Genomic DNA, 25,192 nt, shown 5'->3' with positions numbered 1-25,192 from the left:
GCCACAACTCAGAGCAGTGTAGCTGGAAATCCCAGCCTAGACAGGGAGTTAGTCTAGAATAGCTGTACGGATCAAATATAAAATACTATAGTAAGATATGTACCATTGGCCACGTTGAGTGTTTAAACACTAGGTAAGTCATTTGTAGGATGTATTTGCGTTAAATTGGGTTTTGTTGGCAAAATAAACAGACTGACCGCATAATTAAAGAAACTGGGTGCTGTCTTGCAGACCTTGCCATAACCTGGTCAAAAAGAGGTGTGCTCCAAAAGCGAGTTTAATGCTCTTAACAAGGCATTAACAAACAATGTCTTTAGTTTCCAGGGTTTAGAGTCTCCCCTCCACACGTCCCCTGCACTTTTAAATCTGTCACTCCGTCTGGCCTGTGTCCTTTGTCTTCTCATATTGTTAGACGCATGCCATCTGCTCTCTGTTATTATCAGGCAGGCGGCTTTGGATTGAAAGCAACTTATGCTGCTCCCTTTCGCCCACACTTTAGCCTGAAAGTCTCAGTCGGTAACTTATCATACATAGTCCAGCATGTATTTCTCCTGAGGGCTTCTTTAGTTTTAGGTTTCTCTTAACAAAATATAAGACTTTTAAACCTAACGGCACCTGGTGACGTCACAATCCCGGCAAAAAAAAGGGCCCCCTTTTTTCTGGATCAGCAGACTGCCGAGAGAAATCCGACAGGATGCTTTTCACTCTCAGTCCGCCGCACTCCTGCAAACACCGCTCCTCTGATTAACTTCTGTGCAGATGGCTCGACTCAATGTGGAAGACAGTTTAGCTACAGGACGATGTTTGGAAGAGTGGCGCTGTTAAAGAGGAGATCCCACGATGAAAACGTGGACTCTGGAGCTGAAACTGCCGAGTGAGTATAAAACGGTTTATCGGCGTTAGCTAATGTGGCTAACGTTAGCTAGCCAACTTTTTTGTTGCCACAATGGAAATTAACGTTCACCGGGACAATACATGGTGAATGGGCTAACTAATTAAAGTAGAAGCAATTATGTTTAAACCTTATAAGCACGTAACTATGGGTGTTTAACGCTGTTCTATTATTTAAGGTGTTTTTCTCATAAATTGGCTTTAATGTTAGCTCACAACAGATAATGTGTTGTCATGGTGACAAAAGGGGCACGTTTCCAAGCCAACCACCACAAGATGGAGACAGATATTTGTCTGTACTCCAGCCCAAAAACTGTTTGGGAATGAACGTAAATCATTCATGTGCTTTTTATTTTGTGTCTCAGATCTGACTGCAGCATGATGTCACCCTCTGACAGTAAGTACTCCTTCAGTCAGACAGAAGCTGAAGACGCACTCTGTAATTTAACCCTCGTGGCTCACTAGGGACTTTTTTTAGTTTAGTCTTTGCAGCTTTATGCATATGATCTGTCATACATGTTGACTTCTATTTTATTTTGTAAACGGCCTCAGCTCTATTATGCAATTTTATCGTTATTTGTAATTTTTCCCTGTTTGTGTTCCTCAAACTTGGCCCAGTGTCAGCCTGAAATAGTATATTCTATAACACATTTAATGGGGGTAATGACTAAATATTACGCAGAACAAACACTATAACAGTCTAGCAGTGAAGCTGCAGTTAGTGTAGTGGAGATTAGACATACTGGAATGGCCATATTTCCAAGTGCAGCATCGGTGCGTGTTTTGGCTCTAAACTAAATCCTAAAACACGAACCAAAGTCTTGCACCGTCAGTTTTATGTGACCTTTCCAAAAGAAACTTTAAACAACAGTTTTGAAAATCTGAGTCATTTTCCCCATGGCAAGGAAACTAATCTTGTTGTGTGCAATTGGTGTGCCAAGGCCCTTCTAGACAGTTGTTATTATGACTAGCTCTGAACAGCCCTGTTTAAGCATTTGCAAGCTTGCACCTGTCAAACCTATCTTTGAGTACTTTTTTCTGTGTTAAAACCCTAGTGGAGCTCATGACCGGTCGCGTCAAGCAGCAGCGGCAACCTCAGCTCCTGCCGATGAACTTGCATCTGCTGGCCAACCCCGGAGACTCCCTGCTGCTGCAGCACACCCTGGACCGCCTGCTCCGCTGGCTCTGCCCCAGCCTCCGCATCTTCCATGTGTCAGAGAGGGCCTCCCCATTCAGAAGCTACACCCACCTCTCTCCTATGGCAGGTATGGATCCCAACTGTGAAGTGTTGCATTAATTACACTTGTTTGTTGTTGCTTGTTTAACAGTCAGGTCTTATGTATTTATTTTACAGGCATGCAACACTCTGTTGTGCATGTAAAACCTCACTGCACATTAAGTTTTTTTCATTATAATAAGTTCCATATGTCACACCTCAAGACATGACGGAAATGTCAACCATTGTCATGCCAACAACAAATGTTATACTCTTAGCTGGATAGTGCATTTCTCTGAGCATGAAGTAACAATGCCATCCCACAGTTATTCGTCTCGCTATAACTGCATCTGTTTTTATTCAGGGTTGATTGAGAAAAACATATTTTTCCAAAATATGTTTCAGGCTACCCTTCTCTGGCCATCACCTTCTTTCTCCATGAAGCCTACGGAGAGGAGCGGATCCTCAAAGTGCTGGACTTCTTTCAGAGTCCGCCCTGGCAGTACCACCACTCTGAGACGTGCGGCAGCCGGACCGGAGGGGTCCACATTAGCTCCAGCAGCTCCCCGGCTAACGCCATGCTGCAGCCTTACCTCCTTCCCAGTAGAGACTTCTATAGTTTGGGGGTAGGCATGCCTGTGTGGGGGGTGCGCCCTGTCCACTGTGGAGGAGAAATACTTCGGGTGACTCTCTACAGTGGGTACGACAACTTCGAGGACGCTGTGCGGCTCTATGAGACGGTGCTGCAGCGGCAGGCGGAGGAGCAGAAGACAGGGCTTCTGCTGGTTCACTCTCCACACAGGTATGTCTAAAAACTGATACTTTTTTAAGCCATGAAGTAAGAACTGTTTATATTCTTTACTAAAACTATAGAAAATGGAACATATTAATCCAGGAAAATGTCCAGCTTTAGGGATTAGCTTTTTTGACAAATATATTGAATGCTATTTTGTTTTTCCCGCAAAAAAACTTTACAAACGTATAATAATAAAACAGATCAAATAAATAATCACGATGATGCAGTTAACAGGTATTACTATAAAACAGTAAATACACACTATCCTATAAAATGTAATATACAAATATTTATAGTAAATTATACACAGTATATCTATAGATAGAAAACTGAACATTTAGAACAACATACATAAATCTGAAACGTGTAAATGGACATGGACACAGTGAAAAGAAGTTCTGGTAGTTTGGGTGAAACCATTTCTGATGGTGTGCCTGGCTTAGATTGTCTTTTATAAACAGAAGGAAAGCAAATCATCAGGCAATTTCTAAAATCACATCTCCTCACAGAGCCGGGGCTGTGCATGCAGCTGGCTTTAAAACAGCTGTCTCCAGGGGTTCGGGTGGAGCCTTGCAGCTCTGCCGTGCTGCAGTTTAGTGTGGAAGAAATTGGCCAGCTAGTCCCTCTGTTGCCCAACCCCTGCACCCCCATCAGCGGCTCACGCTGGCAGACAGAAGACCTGGATGGAAACAAAGTTCTCTTCCAGGTAAGGGAATCTTTAAATAATCCAGTGAACATGGATGCCTGATGCTGTGAATGTTGTTGTTTAGTTCCTGCTTTAAACTCTACATGAAGCTTAATGCTGATGCTGTGTGGGTTCTGAATCTCTTAAGTCTGCTCCACTGTTTCTACAACTTGTTAGATAATAGTGGATATAGGAACAGCTTCCCCTAGATTTCTGTCAGGTTCAGTCATGAGGTTTGTCACGCAGCAGTGTGGAGCAGCCCTTCATTATCTGTAAACACATGGCGGTTGCTATAAGGGTTTACTCAGTATTATCTCATGAGTCGGACAGTCCAGAGAGTGGGATCTTTGTTCTACTGAAAAGTTATTTTTAGAACTGAAAAAGCTCTCCACAGTATGGAGCTGGACAATTGGCTCGAGAGAATACCGAGTAACTTCCAATTAGTATCTAAATAATATTTTAAAACCAACCACATCAAATAAAACACCTTCATTACAGTTATTCTAATTCAAATTCTTTCAGTGAGATTAAATCAAGCTGACATGTGGTTGCATTCTTTCACAGAGCCAGCTCAAAGCTGTCAGAGGAGCCATATGTAAAATGCGTGTTTGTTAATTCTGTCAGAGTGACTTAACGTGCCTAAATCATAATCCCCCTCCTGCTGTCCTTCTGTGCTGCAGGTGAAAACCCCGGCTCAGCCTCAGCGCCCTCTGACCTGTGCTTTCCCCCTGACCTGCCCCAGCGTGTCCCCCCGAGGAGTGCAGCTCCGGAACCCGGCACAGGGCCCCAGCCTGTCGCCCTGCAGCCTCACAATGCCCCGGCACACACACAGGCACGGTCAGTACACACAAAGAGTCCACCCTGCAAAACCTGTCCCCAGAGACAGCCGCAGGGACAGCCCCCACAGATGCCCCAGCCAGGCATGACACTGACTTTAAAATGTCATTTTAACTATATTTGTTTTGGGCAGAAAATGATGCTTTCTCTGACATAGAATCCTACACTGACATATTTTATAACTTTTTATGACATCATGTAAAGATATTTTAAACTTCTTTTAAATGACATTTCTTACGATATCTCCTATGTCATTATACAACTAAATATATGTAAACTATGACTCTTTCTTTCCTTTTTATTGAATATAATGTGTATGCCTTGACAGTTTTTAGGACATGCTTTTTATTGCGCTTTTTTTTTATACTATACTTTGACTTTATGTGAAAGGTGAACCGTACACTAAATGTCAAAAACTTTAGACAAATTGCATGTTGAATGTCATTTGAGCATGGTGCGATAGCAAACGTTTCTCAGTGCTCTTTTTTTTTTTTACTCTTCCGGATGTCTTTGGTTGTCGGCAGGCCCCAGGCCGCGCAGTGACCCCGTCCTGGAGAAGCTTTATGGAGGAGGAGCAGCAGAGAGCCAGGGATCAGGAAGCTGCTGCAGCACCCCTCCAGGCAGCTCCTGTTACTCATCCCAGCGCAGCAGCCCGGCACCCCTCTCCACCACCTATCACCCCGACTCCCCTCTGCGCCCGTCCATCACCCGCTCTCTGTCCCATCTCCTCCTGGAAGAGGATGAGGAGGAGCCAGAGACCAACGTAGACACCGGAGTCCCCGTGTCACTGCTCTCAGACTCAGCAGTGAAAATGCTCACCCGCTCTTCCTCAGTGGACCTTTTGATGACTGCTCACCCTGAGAGACCTGCTGTCGAGGGTCTGGCCAAGGAGCTTATTGAGTGTCTGCCACGGACACACATACATCCTCAGGTCGCCTCCAGGACTTGGGGCTCCTCGGGATACACGCATTCAGCCAGGAAGGCATGTAGTGGCAGGACCGTGGCGGTAGGACAAAGCCCCTCCAGAGGGCCCTTCATAGAGAGCAGGACTAATGCGGAGCTGCTGTCGCCACGCACACACAGCACGGAGCTGGTTGATGAGTTCTTCATCTGAATTCCTGCTACTACACCTCGTGCTGTGTGGTAATCACAGTGCACCAGGTCTGAAGTAATGCAGGAGGACACAGCCTGCATTATACAATATTGTCGATTTTATTTGTGAGAACTGTTCAAAGCCTGGGTGAGTGATATTTGGAGGTAATAATATCCTCAATGTCTTTTATATTTAGATCTAACTAATGATTTGTGCAGCTAAAATGTAGTCCTGTAACAAACCCTGGAGGAAACGCTCTTTGCTGAATGTTTCTGTCAGGCGGATAATACCAGTTTCTGTCTCAAATGGCCTTTTGAACGATGATGATCTGACTCGGTCCGATTGCTCTCCACAGGTTGAACACAGTACAGGTATAGCCTCGTGGCTTTGATTACATTCCTTTAAATGCACTTCAAATGAATAATGACTCTAGTATTTGTGTTGAAATGGTTATCTGATGGAGTAGACCAGATCACATATATTGAATAGGATTAAATTCTCTCATGTTTCTTACAGTTAACAGGATTTTCTAACTAGCGACTCAAAGACATAATTTAAACTACAAAAAGTATTCTAATATATATTATATAAATCTAACCCTTAGTATAGCAGGTCTCTCAAACAGCCCAAAAGTTTCCTGGGACTAAGACATGTTGACTACTGTATGGCAGTAAGCTGAGGGATCAGCAGATTAACTTCAGTGAAAACTTAACAAGTATTGGACTGATCAGGTACAGATGGCAGCAATCACTCCATTTTCTTCCCACACATTATAGCTGTAAGAGATCTGATAAAAGAGAATGTTGTATTGTAAAGACAGAAAAATATGGATTCATGAGTCAGGTAAAGTTATTCCCCTCTACAACACAGATTACATGTTTTCCTGTTAGTCAAACTTTCAATCACAGCTGAACCTGAACGAGGTTTTCACTCGTGCATCCTGGACAAGGCATAACAATTGCACATCATTTACAGTATGGGCTGGTCACCAGGACGCTGCAGGAGTTCTGTATGTTTAATATAAATGTTGCTGGAGTGTCCTTAGTGTTTGAAATGTTCAGTGAAGCATAACATGAAGACTTAGTATTAAAAGATAAACTAAACATTGTTTGTGTTTTCTGGTTATAAACTGTGTGTCCTTTTAACAGATGACAAAAGTTTAATGTTCAATACCAACATAATGACCTATATTAAACTTAGAGACAAAATGACTGCTCTGCCTGCAGCGGTGATCACGTGACGAGTTAAAGAAGCGTCTCACCGATTAAGAACTACAGTTGTGTTTGGCCTTCAACAGAACATTTCACTTTGGCTACGTTTCGAAACATTCATGGTGACAGAGGAATCATTGATCCTTAAAATGCATCACAAACAGAACTGTAAACCTCATGATAACAGCTACCACTTGTCTTTAAGATGAACTGCACCATAGGTCAGAAACTGAATCAGAAATGTGACCTCACATGACGCTGCTCTTCCTGGGAACTCAGTTGACTAAGGCCTTTTGCTGAAGGGAGCCATTAGTAGGCAACAAACAAGCACAAACCAAAGTAAGTATCAGTCATTTATACAATATGTTATATATGTTAGTGACATTGCAGAAGAAATGATAAAAAAAACACAAATATTTTAATATTTCTGTCGGTGTGCAAAGGCTACAAGATAAAGAAGGTGTTTTTTAAAGCATACTTACAACCTGTATGCATGAGGATGTGTTTAACAGCTATGTACAGTATGGCTGTTGCACTGCAGTATAAATACTTTCTGCTTCAAAATGTATAAACCAATGGGAATTAGTTTTGTTTAATCCCTTCATGATATGATTTTGAACAACATACAGCCACGGAAAACATTAAGAAATCGCTCCAATTTGTTCTTAAATCTGTATCTACATGTATGGCAGTCTTTACAGTGTGTGTTGAGAAAAATGTCCAGTATGTTATAGAATACAATAAAAAACAAAAATCCTTTAACTCAAAAGACGTACATATAAAAAATAAAACAAGGGAAACTGATAATGCTGAAGTGGTCTATTAATTTTTTCCGCGGCTGTATTTAAACGCAATGTAGGTTTTGTGGTGAAAGCGAATATCACCTTTACATCAAAGTGTTCTGAACAAATTGCACTTCATCTGAAAGCCCACAGCTCCCTCTGCTGGTCAAAGAATGCTGTTGCTCTGAGGAGCGTTGCTGCAACCAGTCCAGCTCAGATCCTTGGCCCACTGGCCTTCCTTGGTGACGCGCACCTTCACCGGGTCAAACCTCCAGAAGCGCTGCTCTCTGAACAGGTAGAGGCGTCCGTCGGGTCGGGTCAGCGCCCCATTGGTCCCCTGTGGGACCCCACTCCAGTCTTTCAGCCTGCGGGGGTAGTAAGGCTCTTGGTGCAGAGTTTTGAGGTTAAGCACTGAGTACCGGGAGCCCTTAAAGAGGACCATGTGACCCAGAGGGGCGTAGTAAAAGGCGCAGTCAGGGTGGTGAGGCAGCCCCAAATCACTGGTCCTCTTGGGGAAGCCGGGGTCCAGCACACTGTCTGTATAGCGCCACATCCGCTTCCCTGGAACACGAGACAAGGAGGGAAAACATGAAGTTACAGATCGTATAAATCAACTATTAAACAATCTAAACTTAAAGGGTTTTTTTCTGACAGAAATCAATTGGAATGCATCGTCCTTTTATATTTGAACATAGTAAATCCACAATTCAGTATTTCACATAACATCATGCCATTAATGTGTCAAACTCAGTTGAAATGCAATAAGATCTTTTTTTTTAAACTAAGTATAACGCATGCAAAAAGAAGCCAAGATTTCTATTAAGCATTCTTCTTCAGAGAGACACTGCCAAGCATTTCAGCGTTCAGTGTTTTAAGGAATGCCTCTTAAGAGCAAAGGGTTGACAGTGCCTCTTTAAGGTCATAGATAAATGAAGAAAATGTTTGAAGATGATAAAGGTACCTATCGTATAAATTGAGTTTTAATTGAGCGTCTATATTTTGCATAAAAGTTCTTCTGCATTTGGCAGCTGCATTTAGTTAGCACTGACATATTTCTGGCCCTTAGCAGGAGTGTTAAACTTGGCCATAACTTCTAACACGTTTTTATCCTTTAGCACAAAGGTGATGCTACTTTAAATCTCAAGCTGAGCTCCAGTGAAGGGAAGCCTTCAAATAGCACTTTCCTCTTTAAAAGGCACGTTAGAGTATATTTTGGGGGCTTTAATGGAGTTGTGAAGTATGGCAATAGGTTAGGGAATGGCTTTAAAAGGAAATGAGAATGTGAGAATCCAGATTATGAGGTCCAGTGAAGCAGTACCTTTAAAGAAATACCACTTGGAGTCGAGCGGGGAGAAGGCAGCAGCCTCAATGGCCGGGGGGAGGTCGGACCAGCGCTGGCGGAGAGGCAGCGGGCCGCTCACACCGCCTTCAGACGAGACCGTCCAGTACACACCGCCCCGAAACACCAACACTGTCCCATTGTGGTCTGCAGACAAAGAAACAAAATAATACATTATGTGGAATACTTTCTGATGTACTTGACTTTGTCTTTGATATTTCTGGAATAACATTGTATGTAAGCTGTACTTTAGGGCATACTATAGGCTCTACTATGATATTTTAATAACTTTAATGACGTTTTATACGATGATTTTTCTATGAAATTCTATACTATTACATTTCCATGACATTTATAGGACATGTTTTATGGCACACTGCACTAAAACCTTTTATGACATAGCCTACTATACTTTGACATTATGGCAGGTTTATGGCTTTCATCTATATTTCGAGGACTTTTTTACGATGTACTGTGAAATTACTTTGTTTTAAATATGACAATACTATTTCATGACAAACAAACAATTCTATGAATCCTTATAACATACAATAGTAGGACATTTGAAAGATATTTTGTATGACTCCATAAAAAGATTGTATGAATGCACTTTGGGGTTTCATATTATTTCAGTTATTTTAATGTAGCTTTGTCTTGTTTATAGAAAGACACTATTTGTAACTTTACAGCATTTCTGTGTTTGCATGAATTAATTGTATATGTTAACTTTAGAGTAACCACTGTCATGAAGTGCTAAATGTAATTTTCTAATAATATTTCCGTCGAAGCTCACCAATAGTGATGGCATCAAAGACACCCTGGCAGTAGAGAGGCTGCCCTGCGGTCTGATGCCCGCCGTGAAGCTCTGTGAACTCCCACTCCTGCAGAGCGGCGTGCAAAACCTGGCCTGGCAGTCTGACAGGGCGATCACCTGAGGGCTTACCTGAGAGCGAAAACAAAGCGACAACACAGTGAACCTAAAAGGCATCAGAGAAGATCGTGAAAGATGAATCCATGTGCTGTAATATAATCACTCTGAGTAGTGTCGCTGTCTTCTCGCCTGAGCTTAAATTTCCCACAAATAATTCAAACATAGAGCGACAAAACAAAGTGGTGAGGACAGACATTATGTCACAGACCGTCTCATTTCTTATGCACGCCAAAAGCATTTTTAGATGTTTCCTAAATTGGACAGCATGGAAACAAACAGACAGTGGAGACGTCATCTTTAAAAAAAGAGCGTGGGTAATGTAAACATTTAAATTGTCCTTGACAGGATGTGGCTGAGTTGATGTAAACTGATGGATGACATTGTACTGCAGAGGAAATAAACAGGAGAATTCTAGATAGGGCGCACACTGGAACGCTAAACCCATTGAATTGCTAGCAGAAATAAAAAACTGTTTGTTATCTGCACAGTCTCATATTGCAGATTCCTGGCACACGAGAACAAAAGAATGAAGGAAGAGTCAAAACAGGATAAAAACATACCGGAGCACAAGAGCAAACGATGGTGCTTCAGACATGATTGAAGACATTTTGTTTGCAAAGAGCTGAACAAACATTTGTGTAGGAGGTGGATAACATCAGCACACCCAAGAACAGGAGGAACACGGCAGGAAAAACATGTATACACACACCACAGTGGAAAAGGCATGAACAGCTGCCCATAAATGCTGTGTGTGTGTGTGTGTGTGTGTGTGTGTGTGTGTGTGTGTGTGTGTGTGTGTGTGTGTGTGTGTGTGTGTGTGTGTGTGTGTGTGTGTGTGTGTGTGTGTGTGTGTGTGTGTATTTCTGTGTGTAGGAGCAGTGTTGTGAGATAGGATGTCTGAGTTCACTCAAACATTGAAACCTCCTCCTGCTGTTTACATTCATCACTGGTGGAAAAAGTATACAGCTGTTTTGCTTAAAACAAAGTATGGATTATGTTTTCTATGCTAAGGCGGATCCATAATATGTTATTGTATTTATTCATGTTGTCCTATCTGTCATGGAGTTTTGGTTCATTATTTATTTTATTGTTAACTTGAGAGGCTTCAAGTTTTTAAGGCTTACTGTCACATAGAAATCAGAAGAGCTCCGGAGACGAACATAATTCAGGTTGCCTCACATCTGCTCCTTATCAGATCATAATATCAACATCAGGAAGGGTTCCACACACACACACACACACACACACACACACACACACACACACACACACACACACACACACACACACACACACACACACACACACACACACACACACACACACAGCTCCAGCCTCCAGCTCATCATTCCTGTCAGTTACGGTTCTCTTTCAGGTCTGTTTCTGGAATTGTTTGACATTTACGTGGGAGCAGCTGCAGTCTGAAGAAATGACTGGAAATCTACTTGATAAGCAAACGTGATAAACTCCACCTGTGCGCTTCCCTAATTTAAATAATCCTGCATAACTTTTCAAAACAATCAAAACGTTTTCAGAGTCAGCTGGTTCTTATTCTATTAATAACCTAATGCCATGATTGCCTAGTTAGGTTTTATTTAAAAAATCTGAAATTTGAAATATCTGCAAACTACTATCTTTTATTACAAAATGAATCAGAGTGTCACATGTAGAGCTGAAAATGCGTGTCTGTGTTAGCAGAGTGTTCAGTTGCTAAAACGTCCGGAGTGAGTAAGGGAGGCCCTGGGGAGAAAAGGCTGGCAAATATCATTTTGGGAAGCAAGAATATCTCCAGAAACAGAGCAGATGGGACTCATCAGATTAAACAGAAGAAGAAGAATCTGGACACAGGCTGCCTTCAAGCTTCTTTTGAGCTGAACCTCAAGTTCAGAGTTGAATTATCCAAATGACTGTGTGTCCTGCAGACATGCAAACATTCCTGCAGCGTGCTGTGACTTCACTGGCCTTTAGCAGCCGTTCCTAAACCCAATTTTAGAGTCCAAGCAGGGAAAGCGCTTAATGCACTATTTGCATCTCATACATTAAGAGTATCAGAGGAGGTAAGGTAATTGAAGAAGCCACTTAAAAGACGGTGTCCTTGTACAAATTCTGCGGGGGAATCAATATCTTAACAGCAGAGAAAAAACAAACGGGAGGAACTCTGCACGTGTGGAAACTTGCCTCACACATGCCAGAAGGGAAAACACACTCACGTTACATAGAAACTATTATATTTGTCATGCAAACAGATGTGTGTTATGCTCCAACACAACACTAGCTATCTATCAAAACAGAGCTGACAAAACTCCCAGGTAAACACTGATAATAATGATACACTGAGGGGGTGTGTGTGTGTGTGTGTGTGTGTGTGTGTGTGTGTGTGCATGTGTTTGAGGGCACTGTGAGTGTTATTTTGACGTTCACACCACCTCTGCTGCCCTCTGTTTAAACCTACTTTTCCCAGCAGCTGAACGGCCACAGAACTAGACCCGATAGAAAAGATTCATGCTGTCAAAGTAAAACTCAACCAACACACAAAGAGAGTAGGTTGTATTAAGTCTGAAAGGGACTGAAAAAAGTTTGTTTAGCATTCCTTTTTTATTTCTGTTCTACACATCGAGACTTTCGGTCATCTCTTTCATGAAATGATGCTGCCACACACAGAAACATATTAATGTACCACTTTAATGACTTTCTGTGGCCACAGAAAGAAAACAAAAATTCACTGAGAAGCTAAGCTAAGCTCTGTTTGGCGTTTAATGAAAAATTAGCAATATAATAGCTGATTATAACATGAACAAAATAAGGATCAGAATAATCACAGCTACTGTATCAAAGTTGCAGTTCACAAATAAGAGACTGCGACCCACTCACAAACACAGGAGATTATATTAACCATGAGTGCTACCCACAGCCATGTGACCCAACTCATGTCTCAAATCTGTATTTTGTGCCTCTTATAAGACATGTTTATGTGCTTTAATACAAAAAGATTGCTTTGTTTTTCTCATACTGCCTGTCTTTACACCCTCTGTCTGAAATGTATTAGCTGGCTGTCTGTTGTGACTGGTCATCGTCGTAGAGATGTCCCGCCCCTTAGCCTATCACGTAACATTTGTTGGAGCAGCAGCCAAAAAGCACACGTGTTACAAAGTGATGTCATTATGTAACAGAGTTAACGTAATGGCATTTCTGGCAGGGGGGGAGGGGGGGGGGGGTATGTGGGAGAGAAACTCCCTCTGGCGGGAACATCTTGGTTTTGGGCCTTTGCAGATAATTTACATGCACAGCAATTTACATAACCACAACTGGAAAGGGAAAACCTTAAGAGCCTACTTGGGCCCCTTCAGTAAACTCTCAGCAGCTTGGCCGTTCTACTCATTCTCACTCTACGTTTGCAGCTGGTGGCCTTCAGGCTGACTCTCTGCCCTTTTCACAGCTCAGTGACACGATTCCCAATTATATGTGCAGCAGAGTAGAAATGACTCTTCTGCATTTTCCTTCAAAGGCAACTTTTGATCAAAGGAAGCCAGCAATTAATGTGAGTGGCTATCTGTATCACAGTCTTAGTTCATTTTTAAATTGCAACCATTTTTCACCATCTTTAGCTCAGCCGCCTGAGGCCAGACAGTGAAACATTTGTCATCTGTCCACTAAAGACATTTTTCTCTCAACCCCTCAGACTCTAAACCTGAGATAAAAGTGGTAGAAATGCCTAAGTGGAGGTGCTAAGTTTAACACTCCCCCTGACCTTGTGTTGGGGCCACACACTTTCCAACCACAAACATTTAGCTAGAGTTGAGCTGTAAAGCCTCTTTGTGATCTTGGAAATGTTCGAATCTGGACAAGAATTTGAAGTGAAACGTTTTTGAACATTCAACCCACATAAAGGATTGGTGGGCTGGAACAGGTTTCCATAACAAGCTCCTTCCTCTCACCGTACAGCTGCTGCACAGCGATGATGTCATCCCAGCTCAGCACCAGGCTGCGGCCGAGCTTCCTGTAGTACGGCGACATTAAGGCGTGGCGGATCGGGGAGTGCTCCAGTCCCAGCGTGTGTCCGATCTCGTGGGCGGTCACCATGAACAGATTGTGTCCCTTGTGTCCATTCAGCGTCCACCTCTCCGCCATGTCGAAGTGGGCTTCCCCCCGACGAGGCAGGAAGGCGTGAGCCAGAGTTCCTCCTGGAATCGATCAAGGAGAGAAACAGTTAGAGGCAGTTTGTCGTACAGTTTCAGTTATACATTCACAAATGCTGAGAGGCGGCTTGATAAGTTGCTCTTCAGTTGTTGATTTAGTTGTTTGGGGATACTTATTGTTTGGTCCATCTGTAAAATCAGTTGGATAGCTAGAACTACAATTAACACTGTAGGAAACACAGAACCCTTGTTATTGGTTGAAGTTTTCTCTCAACTTTGCTTTTTTTCCTTGAAAAATCTTTTATCTTTTTCTCTAACTGTATTTTCTAAAGTGACGATTCATACAATTAAAGCTTAATTTAATTTAATGTTTGTCTTTTTATATCACATTGAATATCTTTACATCTGGTATTATTATCTTTTTATGTATCAAAGAAACTTGCTATTAAAATGGGTTGATGAAAAGTGCTTACAATTCTAACATGCAAACTGAGATCAGATCACTGCTCAAACCATATCATAGATAACACCTGCAGGTGACCATACATCCTTTAATTCTTCAGTCAACACGATGTTTAATAATCATGTATTGTAAACGCTTGCTATTGTGTAATTCTGGTCAGAGCAGAGTGTGTAATCAAACTATTATTCTAATCTTTAATCCGGTGATTGTGACCACACAAGAGCTTTTGTTGCAAATGCTCTGAGAACAAATTACACACACAAGTTCCAGACCCCAAACAATCATCACACACACACACACACACACACACACACACACACACACACACACACACACACACACACACACACACACACACACACACACACACACACACACACACACACACACACACACTTATAAAAAGTATGGGTGACTTGAATCAGAGTGTATTTGTGCCTGACCTGGTCCGTCGAAGGCATTGCTGGCCCCGTCGTTGTGGTCTCCTTCGTAAAACGCCAGCCGGATGTCTGCGGGGTCTTTGTGGGCCTCCTGGAACACCAGGCCCGACACGTTGCTCCACAGCTGGAAGGCAGCGCGCACTGCCAGCCGCACAGAGCCCAGAGACAGATGGCGAGGCCAGTTCACTATCTGGTAGGTCAGATGACGTTTGAACCACTTTTCACCTGAAGAAAACACCCACACAGAAACACAGAGATATGAGACATGCAGGTATGAAACTCACTATCTTACAGCCAGTGCAACTGCAGATAATAAAAAGGAAAGCTCTGGCAGTGTGTTACTGAGAATATTCAAACTTTCTGTTGGAAAAACATCATTTATTGTAATAAACCAACACAAGAGTTATGGAAACTACATGTTTAAATGACATGGGACATTTTATTAGTTTAGTTTTAGTTTGTACATTTTTTTAAAATTATATAAAAACTAATTATATTTAAAAAAGAACATAAATCAGCCACAGTTTCAACCGAGTGACTTGTTTCTTCACGTGGTCACTGTGGTAAGTTTTTGCAATCCAAAAACCTCGTTCAGCTGCCATAAATATTCACTAACGCAACAAATCCCTGGTTGAAAAAAGGTCCCCATGAATGAACATTATAATCATGATTAAGGGATATTCGCTGAAAACATGCAACACCCGGCTGTTTGTTACCTGTTTTTTTAAATGTACCTCTGTAGGAGGGATAAAAGGACTTCTATCTGACTGCTTTTCAAACTCCTGTAACTGAGCATGCATCTGAAAAAGTATTTTCAAACAAATATATACAGAACACAGTGAGACCATGATCTTTGTCTTCATCAGACTGATATTCTGTCCCCTTTTTGTTTGCATTGCTGATTTCCTGCCTGGTATGTTTTACTGGTTTTAATATTGACATATACGCTAGTTCTGGAAAAGGTTTCATAAACAATTCATATTATTATTACACACTGGATTAGCTTTGCATTTAAATCATGCATCTCTGTATTATTCATTTGGATGACATCCCATGTTCAGCTGTGATGTTCTGTTTTGTAGCAGAGCCTCTCTAAATCCAAAATGATAGCATATTAACCACATCAGATCACAGCTGGGTAAACTAACAAGCACTCTGTGTACACGCTCGAATAAACAATTGACCTTTACATGTGTCTGTGGATGGCCAGCTTAGTAATAATTACACGTGTCGCAAACTTCAGAATATCACATTTGTAACTTTGTATATACGTAGGATTACTTAACCTAGAAATCTAGAGACAAAGCAAACATAACAGCAAACACACACAAGCCCCCCACCATGCAGCACACAGTCAGGCAGAGGTCGCCTCGCAGGAAACAGTCATCAGATAATATGAACCTTTAGGGAGAGCAGCTGGAGAGGCTGGAGTCTTAGACTGCAGTGGTGAAAGAGTTGATAAACACATTTCAGACAAGAAGTAGAGTTGGCTGTAATAATCATATATACCATTTTCAAATAATGTGGTTCTGTAATTATTCATATTGATTAAAGATTGCTTAATAATCTTAATTGGCAGGAGGAGTAGTTCTTTTAAACTACTAAGAAAATCAATCAAATATTTACGGTGAAATGCAAACCAATAACCATTCACATTGTTCCATTAAGGAAAATTAGACTGCATTTATCTTTTGATTTTAAGATAGAAAACATTTTCCGTTTACACATTGTTTATATCAGGCTCAAGGTTTTGAGTAAGACCATCAGACAAACATAGATGGACTACCTGGGTACTTGAGGGGCTTGGGAGTGTGAAACAGAAAGTACGAAATCAAATCAAATGGCAGTAGCCACGAAGGATTTATAAATGTACACATACTTTCACATTTGAGGCTTAACTAGAGAGTGTCGCCATAGATCAGGCACACTTAGAGATGTCCAAATATTTAAAGATACGGTCGACGTATGTTTGGCCTATGTGAAGACAAAATGCGAGTGGGAGGTCTGCACATTCGCCTGCATTGCATCACACACAGACGCAGTCAGGTTTGAGTATTTGTTTTTTTGATCCAGTTTGTGCAAAGTTAGATAATATATAGAAAAGAGAAAAAAGAGAGTGATAAAAAAAAGTGGTTTTGCACTGCATACTCTGAACTGCCATGAGACCTCAGTCACACCCTGAAGAAAGAAAATATCTGGAGCCATTTCGACATGCGTCTGGCAAAACATCAGTGTGCGTTGCTGTTTGTGTAAACACATAAACAGAATGTGTGCTTCAGCCGTGACTAAATACCGATCTCGGGGTGAACATGAGATTTGTGTAAACTTGATCCTGAGCATTTATGTTGCAACGCTTCACAGAAATATTACATAGTAAAAGTGAGAGCAGCAGGACCTCGAACAGAAGTCTTTCCATTAAAGGAATAAAAAAGATACAAGTAGGAAGGAATCCAACCCAAACTTGAACACACTCCCCTACTTTCCCAACACTGTTCCACTCCCAGATTAACGTAACGCATTAGGCGTCTTGCAACATGATGTGTGCAAATCGGTACTCTCAGCAGAGCTCAGGGGCCCAGACCGCCGCAGAGTAAGGGGTCCCCAAGGACGGCAGAGAAGTCAGGAAGTCAGATACACAAGACATTCCCCAACTTCCCTTATGGAAGCAATTATCATGATGCCCTCTATAGCAACAGTGTAGGGAGGGCCGATTATCACAGACATAAGGAAGTGACTGAGATCATCTGATAGCAAACGTTATTGTTTGTGGAGGGGCAGAAAGATTTTGTTTGTTACTGGTGTCAACTTTGAGGCTGTTCTGGACAGAACAGACAAAATTATTGGACGAATACAATATTATTTTTTTTATCAATGTATCCTTAGGGGAACATGAATGTGTGTAACAAATTCCATGGGAAAGTCAATGGGAAAATATCCAACTCATTAAATTCACAGAAAATCCACATCAGTGTTGCTCAAGAAGAAGTCAGGATAAGTCACTCACATATAAAAGGATTAACATCCAAGGACCATGAATGTCCATTAAGGCAAAATATAAGTTACATTTCAGTCAGACCTAAGTTGTAAGCCGATCACTGACTTTGCCATCCTTCAGGCTATGTTGTAATAATGTATTATAATAAATGCAAAACAGCCCCAAAAAAGTCCTTAAAATTATAAATAAATATAAAAATGTAAAAGACTTTTCAGGCAATTGTTTCAGCACTAGTGAGCAAAGCCTTGAGATTCATGTTTTCTGAATTGTGTACATTTTAGTAACTGATGTTTATTAAAAGAGAGGTTTACAGGACAGGGCAAAGACCCATAAGTGCACACTGCACACCTTTGAAAAATAGGCGTACAACATCACACTTCTGGTGTTTATCTTGGACTAGGGAGGTGGAATTTCAGCTCTCTAAATATCAGTTGGAATGACCATCAGATCCCACCACAAGTCAAGGTTGGTTTTCAGTTTCCAGGAAGCTCAGAGACAGCCATGTTCACACAAAACCAAATCACATCACAGCACAGCTGAGAGCGGATAAACAGGCAGCACACCTGACTGCGCAATGTGCATGTTAACTAAACCGCAGTCTCGGTTTAGCCGCCAGAGTAAGCTGTCAAGAACAAGCTCCGAGACCTTAGCATTCAATTAAAGTGATGAAAGACTGGTAAACTACATTCAAATATCAATACTACTGATCCAGAAACAACAAGAGCCTTAATGCGAGCAGCTCTGTGAGACCTTGTATGGGGAGCTTACCACAGCATCCTTCAGCTGCTTTGCATTTTCTGAGATCCTTGTTCTGTTCACATTATATGTAACATTTTGTCATATTTATTGTCGGTATTGCCGTTTTATTATGGTTGTTTGTCCAGTAAACAAAACATCTATTGGACATCTTTCTCTCCTGGAAGCGGGATCTCTCCTCAGTGGATCTTTCTGAGGTTTCTTGTGTATTTCTTCCATTTTTCCCCCCCAAAAAGAGGTTTGAAGTTAAGATTTTTTCTTTTTCCTAAGCGAGGATAGAAAAGGTATAGAATTTACCTCATTCACAACCTAAGTTTAGCTCATTAGCATGCTTACACTTGCTAAATAGCCCATAAACATACTGTAGGACATTTCTTGGCAAACCACCCAGTAGGTGTTGAGATACAGTGGTGGACAAACCAACATGGACATTATTCAAGCCATGGTTTATTTCATGGTTAAAAACAAGGCTTAGATAAGAAATTAAAAGTAATTACCAAACCAATTTAAATCTCTATAACCAAATACTCTATCCAAACATAGACTCTCCAGTAGGCTAAGGATCCTTTCAAAGAAAAGCATCTCCTGCCACTGGGACAAAGCAAACTAATGTGTGAGTATAAGGACATGATGATGCACAGGCGCACTATACACACAATTTAGTCGTTACATTGCTGAACTACATCAGTGGATATGTGAAGCCAGATCCGAAAGAGGTTTGACCTCAGGGTGTAAAAGTATCTGCCACTTAACTCTTTGTGTAATAATACGACCACCTGTCAAATGAGTCACGTCTGGGACTAAAATAATAACAGGGTTTTTTTTATCAATCAAGGACAGGCTGTAATCCATCCAAACTGCCACTCAATATTTACTCGTTGAGGAACGATGGCAAACAACATAATCCAGGCAGTCCGTTATGGATGTGTTAACCAGAAGGAACATGTCAGGTACTAACAAGAAGAGGCAGCGGCAAACATCAGCCACCACTGCATTCCCTGAACATTAGCCAACCTCGTCAGTGACAGGAAGGAATGCAAGGGCTTCACACATCATGAGGCTGGAGGCACAAGGACAGAGAGAAGGAGGGGGAAACCTCCTACTGTTGGCACCAGGCTGCTGCTGCTGCTGTGCATTCACAAATGACTGTGAGGAATGACAGCACCAGAGAGAAACAATAAGAACAAAAATAGGTTACAACTTGCAAGTATTTGCATGCAGCCTATTAGTCAAAAACATGGTGGAAGTGGATCCAGATCCATTACAAATAAAAATGATTTACTCTTAGGGCTGTGTACTTAACTTAAAATTCATTGAGTTCTACAGTTATTTATGATATAGCTTAAAATCATCAATTCCACAGATTTCTTAAGTAATATAGGGTATATTATATTATATATTGGGTAGCTTCATCCACCCAAATTAACCCCCTGGGGAAATGAAACACATATAGCTCAAAAAGATAAGTTATAATTAAAAGTTTTGGCCCCAGTTCCATTCGATTGTTCCTACACATGTTTACATAAGAGCAGAGAAATGTTACATAGGAGGGAGGATCTTAATTACCTCATGGATTTTGTAAAAAAACTTGCAGTGTCCAGCTGCACTCCTAACTACCGTTAAACACTTCAAATCCTACAGCCTTTAGACAGTTGAGATTGCAGTGATTGATCACCAAAGGTTTCTTTATTACTGTGTTTAAAGTGGAAAAGAAGGATAATCTCAAACAAGAGCCTCAATTATTCTTTAAAGGGATGTTAGGGAGAGAATCTAACAACACAATCCCTACAGCATTACTTTTGGGGACACATCTTGGAATAATAGTGGAGATTGCTTAAACCCAAGGGCTCAAAGACAACTGGAACTGAAGCAGCATGTTCATAGAGAAGCCCAAATCATTTCAACAACTGAGAAAAAACTATTCAGTGGAAGTGTTGTTTCTGACTAAAGGGACCTTCAAACTTTCTCATCCTACAGAGGAGCTCCTAAAAATGTTTTGTTGTGCAGGTTTTTCCCCCAGTAAAGATGACGTATGAGATAATGGACTTATGGAGTTGTGTAATTGCAGCTAAAAGCAGGAATCATCCAGGACAACATCAGACGCTCCACCAGCTTTAATTACGCCCCTCAGCTCCATTTAGTGCTTTAGTTTACGCAGGGGGACCCTCCCAGGTAACCGTTGTCTTTATGGCCACTCCAAAACATCCACACAATAGTTCCACATACAGGAAAGGTCCATGAAATATACCAAAGGGAAGTAAAGCTCAAGAATTATGGACATTTTTATGATTAAAAGATAAACTCACACTTTTTATCCAATTCTACTTCCAGCTATAGTTATTACGTCATGTTGTGCTTATGATATTTAATTAAATTTAACTGGTAACATTCAGCAGTCATTATCCTCCAGGTCCCACCAACAGCAGCTGCACACGGCACCAAGGCACACAACAGTATGAACAATGCAGGGGCTGAAAAACCTTGGAAAGTGAAGATGGTGAATCGATAAGTGCATTTATCTACTGTTCTAGTCTTTGCAACCACTCAAAGACCTTTTACAAAACAAGTCAGCACTTACCCATTCACACACACATTCATACAGGATGACCATACAAGAGGTCACCTGCTTATAACGAGTGTTAACATGCACACACACCTATACATCATTGGTGGAATTTGGGGTTCAGTACATTGCCCAAGTCACATGGGTAAGTTGACCACAGGGGCACGGGATCGAACCACCAACCTTGTGATTGACGGACAATCTCTACCTGAAGGAACTCTTTTTTGGAGGAAGGTCCCAGAAAAGGATTTTTGGTTGTTCTTCAATGAAGGTTATATAAAAGGTTGAAGTTCAACTGTAAAATGGAGGATTTGTTCATTTTTATGAAATACAGTCGGAGCAAGTACCTATTGAGTTCAAATCCTGTTTGTTCCCTTCATGAAAACCTCCACCTTGAATACTGCAACCCTTTAGATAATCACAGCTTGCTAGTGTTCAATTATGTCTTCACTACAAATAAACATACATGCTTTCTCATAAATATACTCAAAAATGAACATGTACACATGGTGACTCACACATGTACACTGTACACACAGTACCTTGACCAGCAGAGCTCCTCCTGCGGCGCTGTGGTCCTCTGATGGCGGCACGCTTTCCAGTGAAGACGGCGTTTACTCTCTGCGCCCAGATCTTCTGGCTGCCCTCATCCGACACGCCACAGCGGGGCTCCGCCATCTGCCTCAGGGTGGCGACGTCCAGCTCGCCTGTGACAGGAAGCCGGGACAACCACTGGAACTCACTGCAGGGGGGGGGGGGGTGTTTGCATGATAATCAAGTTTTACACACTCCTCAAAATGCTGTAAAAAATGTATAATGTCATTTATTTAATGGGCCTTAAAGCTGTATGAGCATTTTCACAGATTGAGACAGTTGCTCAGGCAGTTCATCAAGCTAAACATTTACAACACTTCTCATTTCAATGTTTGAGACAAGCTATAACATTTAGAAGCTCATCACATGAGGAACAGGATATCTTATTTACATTAGAGGGAATAAATCATAGAAAACTCAGACAGACAGATGAGATTTTAGCAGGGATATTTTCTCACTGATGTAAGAGATTCATTATTATAGAGAGCTATTGTGTGTTTGATACGCTTTGGGTTGTTGTTGTTGTTGTTGTTTGTTGTGTTTCCCAATGCTTGTGTTATGTAATGTAATGAAGACCATGACTGTTATGACGACACAGGTTATCCTGTGTATTGTCTGTTATTGAAGTGTTCTTCAAAATACAAATAGGGACCCCAGGAAGATTAGCTACTGTAGCAATACATTAGCTAATGGGGATATAAAAAAAGTTCAACCCAAGATTTTAAGCTTTTCCATCAGTTTGGATTGTAGTACAGTCAGTGTAACAGTTGTAGAAATGTCTGGGTGATTCAGAGAGGGTTCAAGAGGTTTCCCGGTGCAGAGGTGAGGGCGTGTTTACTGCCCTGCACTGACATTCAGCCCGGGGGCTTGTCCTACACCAAGCTAACCCTTCCCCCTGATTACTTTGATAATGTAGAAAAAAATACAGTATCTGACATTTTGTTCTAAAATGCCTACATTGATACTGGAACAAATTCTTACTACATGTTTCTGACAACAAAAATTAGGAAGAATAGAGACGTGGATTTACCACCAACCTGACAGCTGACTGCATCTCTACTGCATTGTGGATATGGTGGTCCGGACGGAGGTAGCCGTACTTTTCAAGAAAAACCTGCAATTGATGTAGAATGTGTTAATAAAACTCTAAACTCAACACGATTTTCATTGGTGTGGCCCTCTCTAAAAATGCGATAATCTCACAGGAACACTTTGATTCTGGTAAAACCTCTCTGGTAAATCCCCAGAGACACATACCTTCCCACGAGCGAAAATAATAAATCATAAAACTGTAAACATAATTTTCCACTTGTACTATAGCTGCTGTAGGTTGCCAAGGAGGTGTATAGATATGGACCACCCGTAAGAGGGAGAAACCCCTGGGGTGTCCCTGAAAATGTATAGTCATTATGTCTCAAGAATTCAATGCAAACATCTGAGAATATTTCAATGGCTATAAAATACACTACCAAAAGAGGAGTCAACTGGATACGTTGCGTTGTGGTTTAAGATTAACCATGTTAATGGCTAATCTTAAACCACAAGATTAGCCATTACATCCACATGAAATATATTACAATCTCTCATGTGGATGTAGGTTTCGTGTTCAGACAACAGCAGAAGCATCTATGATTACAGATCTGGTGAATGGGGCATGGAAATTAAAATTGAGGCGATGATGGATTTGCTTTTGCCAACAGGAATGTGCAACTGAAATTTCCCTTTGTCCAATTAAAGACACAAAAATGCCAGCAGGCTTTAAATGTAAGAACAAGGGTACAGTTGTGGAAACACATGTATGTGTATATGCTCCTGCAGCTTATAGATGGACAGGAAAGACAGATGTCAAATGAAACAAGTGGATTCCAAACCACAGGGAGGCAATTATATTGTAAAATCCCAAAACACCCTGAGACACAAATAGTTGTATTGGGCTCGGTCTCCTTGTATGATACTATGCAGACAAGTGAGTGGGTGAAATGGTCAGAATAACTGTTATTGCAGGCAGTAAGCGAAACACAAAGCACTGAGACTGATTTGGTTAAATTGAACTTTTACCTACGAGGTTCACTATGACTTATAATATTCTGAACCGACTTGTCATTTTTTTAAAGGCACGTAAACCCTGAATTTACCCTTTTATTAAATTGAGGATTAACTTCACATTTTTTATCCACGTTTTAATACCAGCCTGCTGTATAGAAAAACATGTAGATATTGTTAGTTATTTTATAGTCAAAATTGATTATTGACTACTTTAATTGGATAAATATTGAGTTGCATTTAACGGTTTTAAGGCATTCAAAGTTGAAGAAATGTGTAATGTGTTTTTTCACAAAGGCCTGGCTTATGTTTGATGTCAAGTTCCAACAAAATCAATCCAAAATGTGTTGAAATAAAAAAATTAATAAAAAGCATTACAAAAGTTAGAATACCTTCATCACAAATTACAGATAGGCTACCAAGCATGACAATATATATTGTTTTGGTCAAAACCAAACGACTGTTTATATGTTTTATTATATTAGTAAGTCATAAATCATCAAGGGTTTGTTGATGGGCAAAATCCCAAAGTGTTTGTGGTTAACAGCAGCATTACTGCAGGGAGAGGTAGCTGGGTACACTACAGGTACTTCTGTTATACTTCTGTAAAAAATCTCCATCTGCAAAGTAATGAAAGTCGTCAGATAGAGTTGTGGTGGACAACTATCTGACGACTTTCATTACTTTGCAGATGGAGATTTGTTTTAATTTTATGTTATAGTATGCAACATAAGAAAATACAATGTTATGCAGAAAATGGAACCACCCAGCAGTATTATAGGCATCAACTACTACAAAAATATCAATTTAACAACTTAACAAAATGCTACATATACCCAATGCGAGACTTAATATTTTGCTGTTCATCATGCGGTTAATATTTTGCCTGTTGTGGATTTTAAACACCTTTAAATCTTCCCAGATCTATCAAACACTACTGGTCTAAAGAAAGCCGTACCCCCGGGTCGGACAACAGCGGGGATCCTCCGGCAGTCTGCGCGGTGATGAGGCTCACGGTCAGGATCCAGGCTGCCCTCATGTCCCGGTCCGGAGGTCGGCGGCTCATCGCGGGACAGCCACACTACCAACACCCCGCTCGGCGCATGGCGCAATTCTGTCGAGCTCCAAATATTTCTCTCATTGTTGGTTTTCCCCGCTGTCAGTAAGTGAGAGCATGCTGCTGCTCGCCTAACACCTCCATCCCTGCGAGGAGTGACGGAGCCTCCTCACCCACCGGTAGTCACAGGGGGCGGGCCGGCACCGCCCCTCTCTGCCCGCCAGTAGGCAGCTAAAGGGCCAAATGCCAAAGATCATGGCAGCCGTTACTTCTTTAACTAGTTCAACTTTAAAGACACAGTTTTTTTTATATACAAGGCTGCATACAATATTCTGTAATATTGCAAATGAACGGTACAAACTCA

At 41.3% G+C, this 25,192-nt stretch overlaps 2 protein-coding genes across 2 annotated transcripts; one reads left to right on the top strand and one right to left on the bottom strand.

Moving 5' to 3' along the window:
• Positions 1-711: 711 nt before the first annotated feature.
• On the top strand, positions 712-6,621 carry LOC134880000 (protein FAM124B). The gene is given in 8 exon segments (XM_063906630.1): positions 712-874; positions 1,257-1,288; positions 1,947-2,156; positions 2,513-2,880; positions 2,882-2,909; positions 3,413-3,609; positions 4,269-4,425; positions 4,950-6,621. Coding segments are annotated over 8 exon segments (1,656 nt in total). The 5' UTR covers positions 712-800; the 3' UTR covers positions 5,540-6,621.
• Positions 6,622-7,069: 448 nt separating this feature from the next.
• Positions 7,070-25,093, bottom strand: mmp28 (matrix metallopeptidase 28). Its single transcript, XM_063906631.1, has 8 exons — positions 24,730-25,093; positions 22,766-22,842; positions 21,677-21,876; positions 14,824-15,045; positions 13,717-13,962; positions 9,644-9,793; positions 8,830-8,997; positions 7,070-8,072 (listed from the first exon to the last, which is right to left on the bottom strand). Exons 1-8 carry the CDS (start codon positions 24,835-24,837, stop codon positions 7,678-7,680), a joined length of 1,566 nt encoding a protein of 521 aa, XP_063762701.1. The 5' UTR covers positions 24,838-25,093; the 3' UTR covers positions 7,070-7,677.
• Positions 25,094-25,192: the final 99 nt, after the last annotated feature.

The sequence above is a fragment of the Eleginops maclovinus genome, chromosome 18 (assembly GCF_036324505.1).
Source record: "Eleginops maclovinus isolate JMC-PN-2008 ecotype Puerto Natales chromosome 18, JC_Emac_rtc_rv5, whole genome shotgun sequence".
NCBI classification, from domain to species: Eukaryota; Metazoa; Chordata; class Actinopteri; order Perciformes; family Eleginopidae; genus Eleginops; species Eleginops maclovinus.
The sequence above is the reverse complement of the archived record's forward strand: the minus strand, read 5'-3'. Positions and strand labels throughout refer to the sequence as shown.

Bases quoted from the DNA above. Each gene is read 5' to 3' on its own strand.
- mmp28 (XM_063906631.1), bottom strand. From the start codon at position 24,837: ATGAGCCGCCGACCTCCGGACCGGGACATGAGGGCAGCCTGGATCCTG. The intron at 22,843-24,729 runs GTACGGCTTTCT...CATCAATTGCAG, and splicing joins CGCTGTTGTCCGACCCGGGG to GTTTTTCTTGAAAAGTACGG. The intron at 21,877-22,765 runs GTTGGTGGTAAA...CCCCCCCTGCAG, and splicing joins GAGATGCAGTCAGCTGTCAG to TGAGTTCCAGTGGTTGTCCC.